Below are 20,314 nucleotides of genomic sequence, written 5' to 3' on the forward strand. Positions count from 1 at the left end.
AAACAAAACAAAAAGAAAACAAAAAAAAAACTAGCCGGGCAAGATGGCGGGCGCCTGTAGTCCCAGCTACTCGGGAGGCTGAGGAAGGAGAATGGCCTAAACCCGGGAGGCAGAGCTTGCAGTAAGCGGAGATAGCGCCACTGCACTTCAGCCTGGGCGACAGAGCGAGACTCCGTCTCAAAAAAGAAAAAAAAAAAAAAAAAAAAAACACACACACACACACACAACACATGAGATTTTAGGCTAGAGATACTAAAAAAATACTAATTCAGTAAAGTGTTACTATAGTCAACATGTTTTAATAATTTCCTAAATTAACTTCTGAAATAATAAGCTAGATCTAATGTTAGCTACCGGATATTATAATGATGTGTCACAAGTGCTCTGAAGATTTTGCCAGCAATCATAACTCATAAAGCATTCTGCAAATTAAATTTCAGTCAGGATCAACATATATGAAAATAAATACATGTTAGCATTAACTATACATTTGTATAAATGATTGATATTTATTTGGCGATTTCACTATTTCAATATCTCAAGAAAATGTGGATCCAAATATAATGTTAACTCTTTACAAATTAGTTACCCTAAAATTTGAACTGTTTTTCACTAGGAAATGGACTAAATTCCAGGTATATTTCCAGAAAATGAACAGGATGTTACTCTAACAGAACTACTAGTAAAACCAGATAAACAGAAAAAAACAATAAAAACATATTGTGGAATAAATGAAACTCTAATATTGTACTAGAGTTGTCATAGAAGAGAGAAGTACAATAATAACAAGTATAATTTTTAAAAAAGTTGTACATGCTTCCTGAGCAAGAGGATTCCAGAATTAGAATAATTAAATAATATAAACACTTAACTGTGTTTTTAAAAATTAACTTTAATGTTGGCTACTCTTAATTATCATCATCTGAGCCATTTGCTTCTGTAAGACTGCCGTGTGGTGACCTCAGACGTCAATACGAACTCCATGTTTTGAAGACATCATTTGTCTGGTTCCTGTTAAATACATAACGAATGAACAGATGTGAGGTAAAGATGATGTGATTATTACATAAAGCCAGAATGGCAAAGGAGAAGTTTTTCCAAATGGGCATATCCACAAACCATGACGAATCCCATCGCGGATATGGTGTGAAGTCCAGGATATAAATAACATCCAAGGAAGAAAGCACCATGAGTCTTTGAGCTTGAAAAGGTGCATAGTAAATTTCAGGGTCAGAACTACAACAGGTATCACAGTAGAACAGTGAAGGAAAGGTCTTCGCGGAAGAGTCAAAGCAGCCTGAGGGAGCAAAGTAATAGCGAGTATCATTTCCCTTCTAGCAAAACAAAATTTTATACATGCTTCTTAATATTTTAAAATATTTTCCGGAGTCTATTGGACATGCAAAAGAAACATGTTCTATGCCACTTCAGAATACATATACCAAAATCATATATATATATATACACACACACACACACACATATATATATATATATATAAAGACTATAAAAGTGTGAGCAAGATATCCTTTACATTAAAAATAAAATCAAGTTCTCAGGAATGTGGTGATTAATTTTTTAAATGTCCCATTATTTGCTTAGAAAATTCACAATATGAACATAATTTATATCCTAAGTGTATGGTTTGTGTAATTTGAAGTTTTATATAATTATCCAGGGTCTTTAAGAGCACTGAAAAAATATCTCACAACCAAATAAAATATTAGTTAATGAAGGCAAAAGGGAAATATTTTCGTTATATCCATTTTATATTAGCTATAAACACTTTCGGAATTTATTTACAATATTTAGAAAAATTATATTATTTTAAATACATATTCTAAAATTGAGTTAAATAAACTTCAGTAAATTTCTTTTTTTTTTTTTTTTTTAGAGTCTTGCTCAGTTGCCTAGGCTGGAGTGCAGTGTCGCACTCTTGGCTCACTGCAATTTCTGCCTTGGGTTAACATTCTTTAGCCTCAGCCTCCTGAGTAGCTGGGATCATAGGCACCTGCCACCACGCCTGGCTAATTTTTGTATTTTTAGTAGAGACAGGGTTTTACCATGTTGGCCAGGCTGGTCTCGAACTCCTGAACTCAGGTGATCCATCTACCTTGGCCTCCCAAAGTGCTGGGATTACAGATGTAAGCCATGACGTCCGGCAAACTTCAGTAAATTTCTAAACCACTACCAAAAAATACACTCAATATCTGAACCAATAAAAATTCCAGGCTTAATCCCTGAATGATTCATGAGTAGGGTTTTGTTCCCACCTGCTTTAAAGACTAATTTGCAGTGAGATAATCCCTAAACAAAAATAAAGCTGAGAATAGTGATGATTGTCTAAATCTGAATCTCTGCACATATCCTCTAAAAATATTTTAAAACATGAAGGGCAAATAAAACTACACAAAATCTCAAACCCTCAGCATAAATAGGAGCCAGAGAATGCCCATATTTGAAATTATCCATAAGTATTAAAATAAACACCAGATCAGTGGGTTCTCTCTCAAACACTTCCATCCAAGTCAGGAAAAACTATATTGAAGAGAGAAGAGGGGAAACCTAAGATTGATCTAAAATTATCACTAGGAAGTTCAGTTTAAGTGTGAAAATACTGTTGATCTAAAATTATCAGTAGGAAGTTCAGTTTAAATGTGAAAATACTGAAGAGTGTCCTAGTAGGTCAGAGCACTAACTGCAGGGAAAGGACTTAAAAGTGGACCTTCAAGACTCTGAAAGGTATTGATTCTGGGGGAGACGATGGTAAGAAAGGGAGAGACACCCTTTGGAGACTCTGATGGTGAAAAGGAAAAGAAGTAGTAAAAGGAAGAAATGTAGTTTCCTGTCCAAAAAACAAACAAAAATCAGACAGTGTTCCCACGACATGAAAAAAAGTTACTCATTAAAGAGACTGTACCTTGTCCCACTGTCAAATCAGACCACCCTTGAACAAGGAATTCTATAGACCCTCTCCTCAAACTAGTATTCTTTACCTCTCACCTATGGTCTGAACATCAAAGAGTCTATTTTACACTCCTCTTTCCCTGCCTCCTCCTCCACATTTTGTTTTACTTCTACTTCATCAGAACATGTACCATTTCTGTATTATTATTCTACTTTTGTCTTCACCTTTGTTTTTAAATTCTATATCCACAATATGTTAAGTTCATCATCGATCCTTTTGCCAACACTGCCTTAACCAAGAATATGTTAGAATAAAGAATCATGTAAATAAAGTGATAAAATAGAGCAAATCTGTAAAAAGCTAGTATAGGAGGAAAACAGAAAACAGAATAAAAATATCAGACAAAGTGGGATGGCTCACACCTGTAATCCAAGCACTTTTGGAGGCTGAGGCAGGCTGATCACCTGAGGTCAGGAGTTCGAGACCAGTCTGCCCAATATGGAGAAATCCTGTCTCTACTAAAAATACAAAATTAACTGGGTATGGTGGCACATGCCTGTAATCCCAGCTAATCGGGAGGCTGAGGTAGGAGAATTGCTTGAACCTGGGAGGGGGAGGTTGCAGTGAGCTGAGATCACACCATTGCACTCCAGCCTGGGCAACAAGAGTGAAACTCCGTCTAAAAAACAACCGCCCCCCCACAAAAAAAACTCTTGAACCCTGTTCCTAGTAACAAATACAAAAAATAATAATAATTTTTAAAAAACTACACAAAACATAAGAAAATTGTATCACAAGACTCCAAACTAAATTAAATCTCAAACAACCATATGGGGACATAAAAAAAAATCTTGAATCAGAAGTTCAAAAATGGAAAAAAAATAGATTTAAAAAAGATAATAATTGATTAAACTCAGTATGGAAAAAAACAAAAACAATCTAATAAATGACCATATTGCAATGTGTCCAAGGGAGAACAGGTCAAATGAAAGTTTAATAAGGCACATTGAAAAAATTAATACAAAAATTAGCTGGGTATGGTGATGCATGCCACCATATCCCAGCTACTCAGGAGGTTGAGGCATGAGAATCCCTTGAACATAGGAGGCAGAGGTTGCAGTGAGCTGAGATTGCGCCACTGCACTCCAAACTGGGCAACCGAGCAAGACTCTGTCTCAAGAAAGAAAAGAAAAGAAAAAATGCAGGAAACTAACCAAGAAAATAAAAGTAGTATGAGGAAAAGAGTAAAAACAGTCAGGTAGAAAATGGCTGAAATAGAATACAGGCAAAAAGAAACAACATATGTATAATTGAAGTCCCTAAAGAAGAAAAACAAAGGAATAGAATGGAACTAGTATTTAAAGCTATGATCCAAGAAAACTAAAAATAAAAATGCAAATCTATTACAAGAGCCCATCTTAAAAAACTGACTCAAAGCTAAGCTTCAAGACAATTTAGTAGAGCTGTTACTGTAATAATGATAAAAGAACAGTTTTTAAGGCCTCCACGCAAAAGGTAAAATAACTTGCAAATGCAATAGTATTACACTGGCATCAGATTTCTCCCCCCAACAAAAGCACTTTTACGTACTATAGTAATAAAGGTTTAGTTTATAATCCATATTAGTAAAATATAAATCATAGAACTGATTGGAAAGACTGGCGACACCTTTAATAGGAAGTACAACATTTTCAATAGGATGAGATTAAGGAGCCTATGGTAATCACTACTTGCAAGAAAGCAATAACCTGATGTTGAGTTATGCTCTGGATATATTCACAGCCATACTGATTCTTTACATTCTTATTTGTGAATTAACATCTATTTATATTAATAGCTGCTAAAAAAGAAACTGGAAATTCTTGTTGTTTGCTGATTTCTAAAATATCAATGTAGCTTTTTTTTTTTTTTTTTTTTTTTTAGACAGAGACTTCTGCTGTCTCAAAGCCCAGGCTGGTGTATAGTGGCACAATCTTAGCTCACTGTAATCTCAAACACCTGGGCTCAAGTGTTCCTCTTGCCTCAGCCTCCTGATTAGGTGGAACTATAGGCATACACCACCATGCCTGGCTAGTTTTTTTATTTTTTGTATAGATGGAGTCTTACTCTGTTGCCCAAGCTGCTCTTCAACTCCTGACCTCAAGCGATCCTCCCATCTTAGCCTCCCAGTGTTGGGGTTACAGGTATGAGCCACTGTGCCTGGCCTTTGATTTTTTTATTAATAGAAAAACGATGAATAACGAAAGAAAATGGAATTATCATAGAATCACAGAAGTAAAAGTAGATCACTGCCATGAATACTTATTCAGGTTTGATATTTATTACTGATAATCACATACCACCTTATGGTGAATGTAAAATATTTTAATACTTAATGCAAAAATAATGATTAATACTAGCACTATGCTGTACTTTATGTGCACTATCTCATTTGATCCTTATAACAACTCTATATGGTAGGTAGCATTTTACAGCAGAGGAGACTGAGGCAGTGAGGCTAGTCACTTCCCCCATACTGTGCAGTTAATGAGTGACATAGCTGGGATTTGATCCTGAGTCTGTCTAACTCTATAGCTCATATTCTTAACAATAGTGCTTCTAAGTGAATTAAAGGATAAATATGCTATGCAGCCCAAATGCTTTTAAAAATTATAAAAGAATAAATTCTAGATGAATACATTTATGAATCACATATTTTATAATGCTTCATTATTGTTTTATTTATTTATTGCTTTTTCCTTTTTTTTTTTTTTTTTTTTTGAGACAGAGTTTTGCTCTTTTTGCCCAGGCTGGAGTGCAATGGCATGATCTCAGCTCATTGCAACCTACACCTCCTGGGTTCAAGCAATTCTCCTGCCTCAACCTCCCAAGTAGCTGGGATTACAGGCACCTGCCACTATGCCTGGCTAATTTTTTTTTGTATTTTTAGTAGAGACGGGATTTCACCTTGTTGGCCAGGATGGTCTTGATCTCTTGACCTCGTGATCCACCCGCCTCAGCCTCCCAAACTGCTGGGATTACAGGCGTGAGCCACCACGCCTGGACCATTTACTGTTAATATTTACCAGGCCATGTCACTTATCATGCTTACTTAATCCTCACAACAACCCCACAAGGTAAGTAATGTTATAATCCACATATTACAGATGAAGAAGTTAAAACTTAAAGAAGAAAAGGGAACTTAATTAAACTGAAGAGCTTCTGTACAGCAAAGGAAATAATCAACAGAGTAAACAGACAACCTACAGGATGGGAGAAAATAAGGTTCTTTTGACAAAGGGCTCATATCCAGAATCTACAAGGAACTCAAACAACTCAACAAGAAAAAACAACCCTATCAAAAAGTGGGCAAAGGACATGAACAGACATTTTTCAAAAGAAAACAAATAAGCAGCCAACAAACATGAAAAAATGTTCCATATCACTAATAATCAGAGAAATGCAATTAAAACCACAATGAGATGCCATCACATACCATCAGAATGGCTATTAATAAAAAGTCAAAAACCAACAGATCTTGGCAAGGATGCAGAGAAAAGGGAACACTTATACATTGTTGGTGGGAATATAAATTACTGAAAACAGTATGAGACTTCTCAAAGAACTAAAAGTAGAACTACCTTTTGATCCAGCAATCCCACTACTGAATATCTTCCAACAGGAAAATAAGTTATTATATAAAATAAATTATTGCCAGGCACACTGGCTCATGCCTGTAATCCCAGCACTTTGGGAGGTTGAGGCAGGAGGCTCACCTGAGCCCAAGAGTTTGAGACCAGACTGGGCAACATAGGGAGACCCTGCCTCTACAAATAATGTTTTTAAAATTAGCCTGGCATGGTGGCATGTGAACTATGGTCCCAGATACTCAGGAGGCTGAGGTGGGAGAATCGCCTGAGCCCAAGAAGTTGATGCTGCAGTGAGCCGTGATCACACCACTGCACTCCAGCCTGGGCATCAGAGCAAGACCCTATCTCAAAAAACAACAACAAAAAAAGAAATCATTACATAAAAAATGTATGCACTTGTATGATTATCACAGCACTATATACAATAGCAAAGTCATGGAATTAACGTAAGTGTTCATCAGTGGATGACTGGATTAAAATGTGATATATAATCACACCATAGAACACTACTTGCCCATACAAAAATCATAAAATCGTGTCTGATTTTATGGATGGAACTGGAGGCCATTATCCTTAGTGAAATGATGCAGAAACAGAAAGTAAAAAACCATGTGTTCTCACTTGTAAGCGAGAGCTAAACAAGGGGTACACATGGACATACAGAGTAGAATAATAGACATTGGAGACCCCAAGAGGGAATACTACTTGGCCATACAAAATAATAAAATCATGTCTTTTACAGCAACATGGATGGAACTGGAGGCCATTATCCTTAGTGAAATGATGCAGAAACAGTAAGGTAAAAAACCACATGTTCTCACTTGTAAGCGAGAGCTAAACAATGGGTACACATGGACATACAGAGTGGAATAATAGACATTGAAGACTCCAAGAGGTGGGAGGGTGAGAAGAGGTGAGAGATAAAATACTATTTGTATAGCATTAGAGTGATGGGTACACTAAAAGCTCAGACTTTGCCACTATACAATACATACACGTTATACAACTATGCTTGTGGCCCTAAAGCCATAAAAATTTAAAATAAAACAAAAAAAAAAAGAAAGTACTCTGCTAACACCAGAAAAACAGGATTCAAACTCAAGTCTTCTTATTTCAATCTTAAACAAAATGTTATGTTAACTTTATTTATAGAACAAAAGTTTGTCTTTAATTAGCAATTACTGATTCTTTACTGATTAAATTTCTAAATAAGTGAAACAATTTCTGAGAAATACCTGGTACCCGACATATAATAGGAAAAAAGTGAATGTTTCTCATTCACTTTTCTCATATTTTCTGAATATCTACTAGGTAAGCCAGGCATTATTCTAGGCCAGGGGTGAATGAAATAGAAAGTCCTTGCTCTATGAGTTTAGATTTCTTTCCTGAAATGTTTATAGATTGTAAACACATAAAATGTAGGCAAATCTTCTGACATTTAGAAAATATTATCTGAACCAACATTTAAGTTTAGTTCATTTGTGAGCTATATAACTAAACTTCTGAATGCCTCAATGAAATTCCTCAATTTCTCCACAAGGGACGGTGTTCTATCCAGTCCAATTGAAATACATGCCTTTGGCCCCAAAAGGGACTGGGGGAATTAATCTGTTCAAGTCATTCCTCAGGACTGGGAATCATCTTAAAGCTATTCAACTTTTATGGAGTACTTACGAGCTGCATACTAACTGTAAAACATAAAGAATAAGGGGGAAATATTAAGTGTGCTCCTGAAGAAAGTACACTGATACAAAAAGAACTAGGACAGCCTTGAGAATGACCCCTGTTAATTTAAACCGGTTTGCTAATACTTTCTTCAAGACCTGGCTAAACACATCCTCTGTAAGCCAGCACTGAATTCTTTAGGTACATACAGTTCATGGGTCTTTGCTCTATGTGAATCCACAGCAGTTTGTGATGGCAAATAATTTGATTAGCAACGTATTTGTGTGCATCTTTAGGGAAGTACTAAGTGATCAAAAAGGTTAAATGAATGTGTTTCCTATTTTAAGACAAATCCTCTCTAGTTCTAAATGGTGCTGTAAAGATCAGCAAAACAGTGCTAAGGAAATTAAATACCAGAAAAATTAAGCCTATGCTTTTTACCTTTAAAGACATGGATCCAGCTAGAAAAAAGTGGTCGACATCAATAACAGAGGCTAAAAATCCAGCTAAAATGATTTCTCCGAAGTCAGTCTTCTTCTTTATTCCAATGACTACTGCCCATGACCACATGCCAATTACACAATGTACGGCATTATCTGAGAGAGCACGAAGCCAGTCATTTTGCTGAATTGTAGAAAACTGAAGAAGTCTGTCAGCTATGAGGCAAAATACCCCCAGACCAAGGCTGGAAATAAGAGATTCAGTGCTACAAGTCTGCAGTAAAGCATGGGTCTTTTCAGTCTCAGATGCCATGACAAACAATATGTTAGTATAGACTAAAAGCCATCAGGAATGAACAGTCTATTCTTGTTTACATTTCCAGCACCCTAAAGGAGAAAGTAGAGAAAAATATGAATGAAGATTATGGACTGCCATATAATATTTAAACAAAACAGTATCAGCAATAATTTCTCACATATAAAACCAAGATGTAAATACTGGCAACTTTTACATGTTATATATGATATGCCACATAGCCTAAGGAGAATAGATTAGTTTTTTTTGTTTGTTTGGTTTGTTTTTTTTTTTTAGGAAAAACAGGGATGTATCAAGGAGAATTTCAGAAAGCCCACCAACTGCAATCTATTGCTTGAAGTCATCAAATAGTTCTCTCTCTCAGCTGTGTGTAGTACATGGTAGTGAATATCCATTGGGTTTGTGTACCCAACAACCACTTTCCATACTTCTGACAACAGTAATCCCTTCGTTTGGGAAAACTTTCTCACATTAAACTCCAGAGCTCACCAATTAGAGTTTTCCATTTCCCTAATACAGGTGACTAATTTAGTAATGAAAGTGGCCCAGGCTGAGCCAATCAGATTCCTTTCCAAAATTTTTCTTAGTGGAGCTGGTAGAGAAAGTTCCTCTTCTTGGAGGCCATGGACTCCACTACATGAAATAGCCTAGGAAAACAAAATCTCAGAGAGACACAAAGGAGAAAGGCTAATAGAATCATGAAGACAGTGAGTACTTACGTTGAATGTCGAAAGGTTCTCAGAGCTACCCTGGATCTTGCAGCTCACCCTCCACTTCGATGAGCTATCCCAGCATTTTCCCAATAAATCCCCATTTCATTTCTGTTGCCTTGAACCAAATGACCTTAACTGATATAAAAATGCAATCATAATTCTATGCTGAGTTCTCATGTGGCACAGAATATTGACATTATTTACCTAGCTAGAAAATATCTGTCTACCTAAAGTGTGACACATGAAGTTTTTTCTTTTACATTGTTTTGTTTTAATCCTGAGACTAAAGAATAACTGATTTATTCGTAATGAATCAACTTCTGTTCTGTAATAAAAACTATGCATAGCTCATTATATATATTTGAAAACTGCAGAGGACCTAGAAGAATCAAACAAGTTTGAAAAATAGAAACTAAGTTGGAGGACTACTTATACCATCTTATTTTAAGTTTTATTATAAAGCTACAGTAGGCTGGGCACAGTGGCTTACACCTGTAATCCCAATACTTTAGGAGGCTGAAGTAGGAGGATCGCTTGAGGCCAGGAGCTCGAGACCAACCTGGGCAACATAGGGAGACACTGTTTCTACAAATAACAAAAAATTAGCCAGGCGTGGTGGCGCATGGCTGTAGTCCCAGCTACTTGAGAGGCTGAGGTGGGAGGATTGCTTAAGCCCTGGAGGTTAAGGCTGCAGTGGGCTGTAATTGTGCTACTGTAGGCCAGTCTGGGCAATACAAAGACCCTGTCTCAAAAAAAAAAAAAAAAAAAAAAAATCTACAGTAATCAAAACAGTGTAGTACTGGTATAATGACAAACATACAGACTAACAGAATACAGAGTGGGATCAGAAATAGAACCAAACATACCTAGTCAATTTTATTTTATTTTTTTTGAGATGGAGTCTCGCTTTGTCACCCAGGCTGGAGTGCAGTGGTGTGATCTTGGTTCGCTGCAACCTCCACCTCCTGGGTTCAAGCAATTCTCTTGCCTCAGCCTTCCAAGTAGCTGGGATTACAGGTGCCCACCACCATGCCTGGCTAATTTTTTTTTTTTTTTTTTTTTTTTAGTAGAGATGGGTTTCACCATGTTGGCCAGGCTGGTTTCGAACTTCTGACCTCAAGTGATCCACCCACCTCAGCCTCTCAAAGAGCTGGGATTACAGGCATGAGCCACTGTGCCTGGCCATTTTTTTTTATTTGAGACAGAGCCTCACTGGAGTGTAGTGGCACAGTCATGGCTCACTGTACCCTTTACCTCCCAGGTTTAAAAGGTCCTCCTACCTTAGTCTCTTGAGTAGCTGCAGCCACATATGTGTGTCACCATGCCCTTTTTTTTTTTTTCAAAGAGACAAGGTCTCCCTATCTCTAGAGAGGCCTCAAACTCCTAGCTGGTCTGGAACTCCTGGTCTCAAGTGATCCTTGGCTTCCCAAAGTGCTGGGATTACAGGCATGAGCCACCAAGCCCAGCCTGGTCAAATAATTTTTGATAAAGGTGCAAAGATAAATCAGTGGAGGAAGAATATTCTTTTCAACAAATGGTGCAAGAACAAATGGATATCCATATGCAAAAATCATAAACCTGAATCCATATCTTACTCCACATACAAAAATTATCTCAAAATGAATCACAAATCTAAATGTAAATAAAACATAAAAAGATACAATTCCTGGAAAAAAAACATAAAGTATTTTTGTCTCCTTGGGTCACGCAAAGAGTTATCAGATACAATACCAAAATCTTGATCCACTAAAAAGTTGGTAAGTTGAACTTTATCAAAATTAAAAGCTTCTGGTCTTTGAAAGACAATGTTAAGAGAAAGAGAAAACAATGTTTAAATCTTATATTTGATAAAGGACTTATATGCAGAATATATAAAGAACTCTCAAAACAAAGTAATTAAAAAAAGATAATATGGCCAGGTGCGGTGGCTCAAGCCTGTAATCCCAGCACTTTGGGAGGCCGAGACAGGCGGATCACGATGTCAGGAGATAGAGACCATCCTGGCTAACCCGGTGAAACCCCGTCTCTACTAAAAAATAAAAATAAAAAAAATTAGCTGGGCGAGGTGGCGGGCGCCTGTAGTCCCAGCTACTCGGGAGGCTGAGGCAGGAGAATGGCGTAAACCCAGGAGGCGGAGCTTGCAGTGAGCTGAGATCCGGCCACTGCACTCCAGCCTGGGCGACAGAGCGAGACTCCATCTCAAAAAAAAGACAATACAAAAATGGACAAAAGATGTGAAAATGGGTACCTTACCATGTGTGATATACAGATAGACAATAAGAATAAGAAATATGTTCGTCACCATTAATTATTAGGGAAATACAAATTTAAAAACTGAGATATTAAACACACCTGTTAAGATGACTAAAATTAAAGACTGACAATCCCAGATATTGACAAAGATGTGGAACAACCAGAACGCATACACTGCTGGTTGGAATAAAAAATAGTATGACTATTTTGGAAAAACAGTTTTCCAACTTCTCAGAAAGTTAAACATACTCTTACCATATAACCCAGTCATTCCACTTCTAGGTATTTTCCCAAAGCGTATGTGTACACAAAGGCTTACACGTGAATGTTCATAGCAGCTTTATCTGAATTTGTTCCAAGTTGGAAACACTCAAATGTCCATAAACATGTGAATAAACAAAAGGTAGAACAAAAAGGAACAAACACATGATACACATAAAAACATGAATGAATCCTGAAATAATTATAGTAAGTGAAAGTCGTCAAACAAAAATTACACAGTTAAAACCCAGAGAACTGTGCAACACAAAGTATGTACCCTAATGTAAAGTATGGACTTTAGTCAATAATAACATATCAATATTGGTTCACTACTTGTATCAAATATACCACACTATTGCAAATGTTAATAATGGGGAAAATGTATGCAGGGCAAAGGGCATCTATAAGAATTCATTATAATATTGGCTCAATTTTTCTGTAAACCTAAAGCTGCTGTTCAGGTTTATGTATTAGTTTGTTCTTGCATAGAACTACCTGAGAGTGGGTAATTTACAAAGAAAAGAGGCTTAATTCGCTTATGGTTCTGCAGGCTGTACAGGAAGCATGGCTGAGGATGCCTCAGGAAACTTATAATCATGACGGAAGGTAGAGGAAGGAGTCACGTCTTACATGGCCAGAGTAGAAGAGTGAAGTGGAAGGTGCTACACACTTTAAACAGCCAGATCTCGTGAGAACTCACTCACTATCATGATAACAGCTAGGGGGAAATCTGCCCCCATGAACCAGTCACCTCCCACCAGGCCTCTCCTCCAATACTGGGGATTACAATTTGACACAGGATTTGGGTGAGGACACAAATCCAAACCATATCAGTTTATAAAGTCTATTAATCAGAAAAACTTACAAAAACTTAAAAATAAGGCCAATTTACTTTTAAAAATTAGATACATGAACCACCAAAACAATATTATAAATGTAGGTAATAGATGTACTGTAGTTCATTATATTGTTCTCTACTTTTCTGTATGTTTGAAATTTTCATTTAGAAATTTTTTTTCTTTTGTTTTTTTATTTTTTGAGACAGAGTCTTGCTCTGTCACCCAGGCTGGAGTGCAGTGGCCGGATCTCAGCTTACTGCAAGCTCCGCCTCCTGGGTTTACACCATTCTCCTGCCTCAGCCTCCCGAGTAGCTGGGACTACAGATGCCCACCACCTTGCCCGGCTAATTTTTTGTATTTTTTACTAGAGACGGGGTTTCACCGTGTTAGCCAGGATGGTCTTGATCTCCTGACCTCGTGATCCACCCGTCTCGGCCTCCCAAAGTGCTGGGATTACAGGCTTGAGCCACCGCGCCCGGCCTAGAAATTTTTAAATTAAATTTATTTATTTTGAGGACAGGGTCTCACTGTGTTGCCCAGACTGAAGTGCAGTGGCTTGATCTTGGCTCACTGCAACCTTGACCTCCTAGGCTCAGGTGATCCTCCTGCCTTACCTCCTGAGTAGCTGGGACTACAGGCAGGAGCCATCATGCCTGGCTATATGTTTTCATTTGTATTTATTTAATTAAAAAAATCTTTCTTTCTTTAGTTTTCGAGACAGGGTCTTGCTCTGTTGTCCAGGCTGGAGTACAGTGGTGTGAATATGGCTCACTGGAGCCTCTATGCCCTGGGCTCATGAGATCCCCTGGCCTCAGCCTCCTGAGTAGCTGGAACCACAGCCACAGGCCACCATGCCTGGCTAATTATTAGATTTTTCTGTAGAGATGGGATTTCACCATGTTGCCCAGGCTGGTCTGGAACTCCTGGCCTCAAGCAATCTTCCCACCTCAGCCTCCCAAAGTGCTGGGATTACAGGCGTGAGTCACTGAACCTGGCCTAGAAATATGTTTTTTAAAAGAGTACATAGTGTAATTCTACTTACTTAAAATTCTACAAAATACAAACTAATTTATAGTGACAGAAAGCAGATCCATGGTTTCCTGAAGACAGTAGAGGCAGGAATGATTAAAAAGGAGCATAAGGAAACTTTGGTAAGGGACGCATATGTTCATTATCTTGACTGTGGTGATAGTTTCATGGTTCAAAGTTTCATACATATGTCAAAACGTATCCAACTATATATTTTAAACATATACAGTTCATTACATGTTAATTATACTCCAACAAAAATGTTAAAAAGTTAGGAATGTACATTGATTATAAAACAGCAGGCTTTTGTTTAAAAAGGAGAAATATGAAAATAAGAAACTATGGAAATGAAAAAGTTGATTACCCAAATAAAAACTCAGTGCAAAGTCTACTATGCACTGAAACAATGCATAGTGGCATGAATCTTTCAAACATCAAAATTAGTAAATGAGAACATTTGCAAAGAATTTTTCCAAAGCTTAAGGGGAAAATATAAGACAAAGAGTTGGGCATTGAAAAAAAATTTCCAAAAATAAAGAGAAAAGCTTTAGAGTTTCTATGTCAAAAAAAAAAAAAAAATGTTATCTTCAAAAGAAAGAGAATGTGAATCAACCCTAAATGTCAGAATATTGTGAGGTAACACTTACAGAACTCTGAGAGAAAAAGATCATAGACTGCAGCATTCTACGCATAGCTAAATTATGGCACCAATGTGGCAACCGTGAATTTTGAAAGTTTTACCTTAGACATTATACACTCATGTATCATTTTGAGGGTAGGGGAAACTGAGTAGTAGAACTTCTCAATCTCTAGCAGGAAGGGAGACAAATGAAGAAAATTTTATCAATACAGCAAGACAGAAAAGAAAAAAAAAAAACCTTACTTCCCCCCAGTTCACCCGCTACTCTGCAAAAAGCAATAGGGACCAAATAAAATACAAATACCACAACAAATGTGAATGTGTTAAATTTCTCTAGAAAGAGACAAACATAATCAGATTGGGGCAAAAGAAAACATCACTAAGTTATTGTTCAAAACAAAACACCTCAAACAAAAAGTCTTAACAATATGGAAAATAAAGAGATGAGAAAATATATGTCTAAGAAATACAAACAAAATTAAGTAGCAATGGTAATGTTAACTGCAAACACAGAATTCAAGGTAAAAATGATGAATTAGAACTGAAAGGGATAAAATATTCACATCACACTAAAGTTCTACGGGGTAAGAGGATGCTTACATGTCAAACAACATAGCAGTAAAAAATTAAATGGTCAAAAAAAGGTATAATCTGAATAATATAATTTATAAATTTTATTTCATACTCAGGTGTATAACTTCATATGCTATGAAGCAGTGGTCCCAATTCTTTTTGGCACCAGGGACTGGTTTTATGGAAGACAATTTTTCCATAGACTGGGGTTTTGGGATGGTTTTGGGATGACTCAAGTGCATTACATTTATTGTGTACTTTATTTCTATCATTATTACATTGTTATATATAATTAAATAATCACACAACTCACCATAATGTAGAATTAGTGGGAGCCCTTAGCTTGTTTTCCTGCATCTAGATAGTTCCATCTTAGGATGGTGGGAGATAGTGACAGATCATCAGGCATTAGATTCTCATAAGAAGCACGCAACCTAGATCCCTTGCATGTGCAGTTCACAATAGGGTTCGCTCTCCAATGAGAAGCTAGTGCTGCCACTGATCTGAAAGGAGGTGGAATTCAGGCAGTAATGTGAGTGATGGAGAGTGGCTGTAAACACAGATGAAGCTTCACTTGCCAGTCTGCCGCTCACCTCCTGCTGTGCAGCCTGGATCCTAATGGGCCATGAACCCATACTGGTCCATGGCCTGGGGGTGGGACTCCTGCTATAAACAACACACATTCTTTTCAAATGTTCATGGAACCCCTATAAAAGTTAACCACATATTTGAATTAGAGAGGCAGAGCAAAATAGCAGAATAGAAGGCTCCACTGATCATCCCCAAACACAAGTTAACAACTATCTACACAGAAAAAAAACACCGTCATAAGAACCCCAAATCAGGTGAGACTCATAGTACCTGGTTTTAACTTCACACCACTGAAAGAAGCACAGAAGAGGTAAAAAACAAACAAACAAACAAACACAAAAAAGCAAAAATAGTCCTGAGCCACTAACGCCACCCCTCCCCTACACCCCAGAAGCGGCAGAGTGGGGCAGAGAGCATCTCTGGGCACTGAGGGAGGGAGAACACAGCAGTTTTGAGGCACTGAACTCAGTGCTGTCCTGTTAGAGCAGAAAGGAAAACCAGACTAAACTCAGTTGATGTCCAGCCACAGAGGGAACATTTAAATTAGCCCAAGCCAGAGGGGAAATGCCCATTCCATCGGTACGAATTTGAGTTTCTGCAAACCTCGCCACTGAGGGCTGCAGTGCCCTCTGTGTCCAAGTAAACTTGAAAGGCAGTGTAGGCCATAAGGACGGAAACCCTTAGGTGAGTCCTAGAGCTGAACTAGGCCCAGAGACAGTGAACTGGGTGGGCACATGACATACTGAGACACCAGTTGGGGCAGCCAAAAGCGTGCTGGTATCACCCTCACCTAACCCCATGCTGCATATCTTGAGGCTCCAAAAGAGACCCCTTCTTTTTGCTTGAGGAGAGTAACAGCTCAACCACAGCAGGACAGGGCACAGGTCAGAGTCATGAGGCCCCTATTCCAGGCCCTAGTTCCCAGATGTCATTTCTAGACATACTTAGAGCCAGAAGGGAACCCCCTGACTTGAAGGACAGGACCCAAAACTGGCAGCATTCATCACCTGCTAACTGAACAGCCCTTGGGACCTGAACAACCAGCAGTGATACCCAGGTACTACATCAAGGGTCTTGCGTGAGCCTCTGAGACTTGCTGGCTTCCGGTGAGACTCAGCACATTATCAGTTGTGGTGGCTATGGGAAAAAAACTCCCTCTGTTTGAGAAAAGCAGAGGGAAAACTAAAGGGGACTTTGTCTTTCACCTTAGGTACCAGCACAGGCATAGGAGGATAGAGCACTAAGTGGTCTCTTGGGGTCCCTGATTCCAGGATTTGACTCTTGGATGGCATTTCTGGACCTGCCCTGGGCCAGAGAGGAGCCCACTGCCCTAAAGGGTGGGTCTCAGGCCAGGCAGCATCCACCACAAACTGACTTAAGAAATCTTGTGCCTGAAGGGGCATCAGCAGTATTCTGGCAGTACTCTTTGTGACCTGGGGTGGTGGTGACTATGGAGTCAGGCTCCTCTGTCTTTGGAAAGGGGAGGGAAAAGTGGGAAGGACTGCATCTTGTAGTTTGAGTGCCAGCTCATCTGCAGTGCAATAGAACATCAGATAGATGTCTAAGGTTTTTGACTCTAGTCCCTGACTCAACCTCTAGACCCAACCAGGGCCTGGGGGACCTCACTGCCCTGAAAGGAAGGATACGGGCCTGACTGGCTTTACTACTGGCTGATTGTAGAGTCCCAGGGCGTGGGAAGTGAATATAGCAGGCATTGGGTGAGTCCAAGTGCCATGCTGGGTTCAGGTCTGACCCAGCACAGTCATAGTAGTTGTGGCCACAGGGGTGCTTGGGTTACTCCACCCTAGCTTTAGGTGGCTCAGAACACAGAGAGAGACTCTTTGTTTGAGAGAAAGTAAAGGAAGAGAACAAGAGTCCTTGCCTGGTAATCCAGAGAATTCTCCCATATCTTGTCCATGACCATCAAGGCAGTACCTCTATGAGTCTGCAAGAACCACAGCATTACTGGGTTTGGAGTGCCCCCTAAAGCAGATATAGCTTAGATTATAATACCCAAGTCCTTCAAATATCTGGAAAACCTTCCCAAGAAGGCCGGGTACAAATAAGCCCTGACAATGAAGACTACAATAAATGCCTAAGTCATCAATGCCCAGACACTGAAGAACATCTACTAGCATCAACACCGTCCAGGAAAACATGACCTCACCAAATGATATGAGGGAAGACAGAGACCCACTCACATTGTTTTATACTCAGAAAAGGAAAGAGAAGCAAAACTAAAGGCAGGTAGCCCGGCACCTAGGAACCAGACCCGAAACCAAAGAACCAGACACAAAACCAGGCCTAGGCCTGCCTGACCTAAGCCTGGTAGTTAAAATTCGACCCCTGACCTGGCAAGTGTTGTTATCTATAGATTCCAGATATTGTATGGAAGGACATTGTGAAACCTCCCATTCTGTTCTGTTTCAGTCTGACCACCGGTGCTCGCAGACCCTGTCACGTACCCCCCGGTTCGCTCAATCGATCACAACCCTCTCATGCAGACCCCCTTAGAGTCGTGAGCCCTTAAAAGGGGACAGGAGTTGAGCACCTGATGAGCTCAGATTTTAAGACACTAGCCTGTCGATACTCCCAGCTGATTAAAGCCACTCCCTTCACTATCTTGGTGTCTGAGGAGTTTGGTCCACCGCTCCTCCTGCTACACTTCTTGGTTCCCTGACTGGGAAGTGAGGTGATTGGCAGATGGTCCAGGCAGCTCCTTAGGTGGCTTTAGCTTGCCCTGTGGGACATCCCTGCGGGGCACTCCAACCAGCCTGAGCAACGCGGATCCTGAGAGTGCTCCCAGGTAGGCATTTGCCCTGGTGGGACACCTCGCCAGAGCAGTGTGTGGCAGGTCCCCGTGGAGGATCAACGCAGTGGCTGAACACAGGGAAGGAACTGGCACTTGGAGTTCGGACATCTAAAACTTGGTAAGACTAGTCTTTGGAACTTGCCCACTCCATTTGAGTGGAAGCGGGGCCTGATCACCCATGGTATGCCTTTATTGGCACTTTGGTTTTGGTTTTGACTTGGTTTGAATTGCTTGACAGGATTGGTCTTGGGAATTTGCCTACTCCATTTGAGTGGAAGCGTGGCCTGATCACCCACGACGTGCCTGTACCGGCACTTTGGTTTTTGTTTTTGACTTGACTTGTATTGCCTGATACTTTGGTTTTGGTTTTGACCTGGCTTGGATTTCTTGATATTCTGATTTTGGTTTTGATTCTGGTTTGGAATAAACTGTAAAAGTATGTGGGTGCCTTTTTTACCTGTTCTTTGTTTTGTAGTGTGCTTGTGGTGTAAGCATGGTGTTTTGTCTAGAGGAGACATGGGTCAGGCACAAAGTAAGCCTGCCCGACTAGGAACTATGTTGAAAAACTTCAAGAAAGGATTTAAGGGAGATTACGGTGTTACTATGACACCAGGAAAACTTGGAACTTGTGTGAAATAGACTGGCCAGCATTAGAGGTGGATTGGCCATCAGAAGGAAGGCTGGACAGGTCCCTTGTTTCAAAGGTATGGCACAAGGTAACCTGTAAGCCAGGGAACCCAGACCAGTTTCCATACACAGACAGTTACAACTGGTTTTAGACCCACTTCCCCTCCACAGGAGTTAAGAGAACAGCAGCATAAGTGGCTGGCAGAGGCAAGGAAAGACCAGCAGAGAGAAAGAGAGGAAAGTGACAGAGAGAAAAAGAGGCAAAGAGAGAGAGGAAAAGACAGAGAAACAAAGAAGGAGTCAAGAAGGGAGAGAGAGACAAAGAGAGAGGCAGAAAGAGAGGAAGAGACAGAGGCAAAAGGAAAGTCAGAGAGAAAGAGAGACAGAAGTCAAAGAGAGAAAGAAAAAGAGAAAGAAAGAAAAAGAGAAAGAGAGAAAGAAAGAGAAAGAGAAATAGACAAGTAGTTAAGAAAAAAACAGTATACCCTATTCCTTTAAAAGCCAAGGTAAATTTAAAACCTATAATTGATAATTAAAGGTATTTTCTGTAACTCTGTAATACTCTAATGCCAATTTGTTGTCAGTGTAAACAAGGGCATATCCTGAAAGCACTGAGGCCTTCCTATCAAAAATCTTTAACCCAGTAACCCGCAGATGGCCTAGATGCATTCAATCTGTAGTGGCAGCTATTTTGCTAACAGGAAAAAATAAAAAATAAACAAAAAGGCCATCTATACCAATTCTAAGTTAATTTAGACTAAACAAGGTCTTATTAATAGCAAAGGATAAATGAAATCCCAAACTTACAAGGTTTTCAACAAAAGTTAACAGCGTAACATGTATTATAGTAACTTCTAATCTTGTGGCCTTAGACAGTCTAGTCCACAGACATAAAGAAAGTTTGCTTTAAAAAAAAAAGAATGGCTATCTTCCAAAAAAAAAAAAAAAAAAAAAAAAGGAAAAAAAAGGGAGGAGACAGAATTTATGTAAAAAGAGTGTTATATGGTAAATTCTTGTC

The 20,314-nt window shown here is 39.0% G+C and overlaps 1 protein-coding gene across 6 annotated transcripts in view; it reads right to left on the bottom strand.

The window, feature by feature from the left end:
• Window positions 1-213: 213 nt before the first annotated feature.
• Window positions 214-20,314, bottom strand: part of TMEM267 (transmembrane protein 267) — a 42,181-nt gene continuing 22,080 nt past the window's right edge. For 4 of the 6 annotated variants that reach the window (XM_023216425.3, XM_023216426.2, XM_023216428.3 and 1 more), the window contains 2 exons: window positions 8,644-9,029; window positions 214-1,297 (listed from right to left, as the gene is read on the bottom strand). In XM_023216425.3, the coding sequence (XP_023072193.1) occupies window positions 962-1,297; window positions 8,644-8,955 (648 nt within the window). In that variant the 5' untranslated portion in view covers window positions 8,956-9,029 and the 3' untranslated portion in view covers window positions 214-961. Of the gene's footprint in view, window positions 1,298-8,643; window positions 9,030-15,579; window positions 15,763-20,314 lie in introns of those variants that run through there. The other 2 variants (XM_023216430.3, XM_023216429.2) reach the window with 2 other exon arrangements.

The sequence above is a fragment of the Piliocolobus tephrosceles genome, chromosome 4, assembly GCF_002776525.5.
Source record: "Piliocolobus tephrosceles isolate RC106 chromosome 4, ASM277652v3, whole genome shotgun sequence".
Lineage (NCBI taxonomy): Eukaryota > Metazoa > Chordata > Mammalia > Primates > Cercopithecidae > Piliocolobus > Piliocolobus tephrosceles.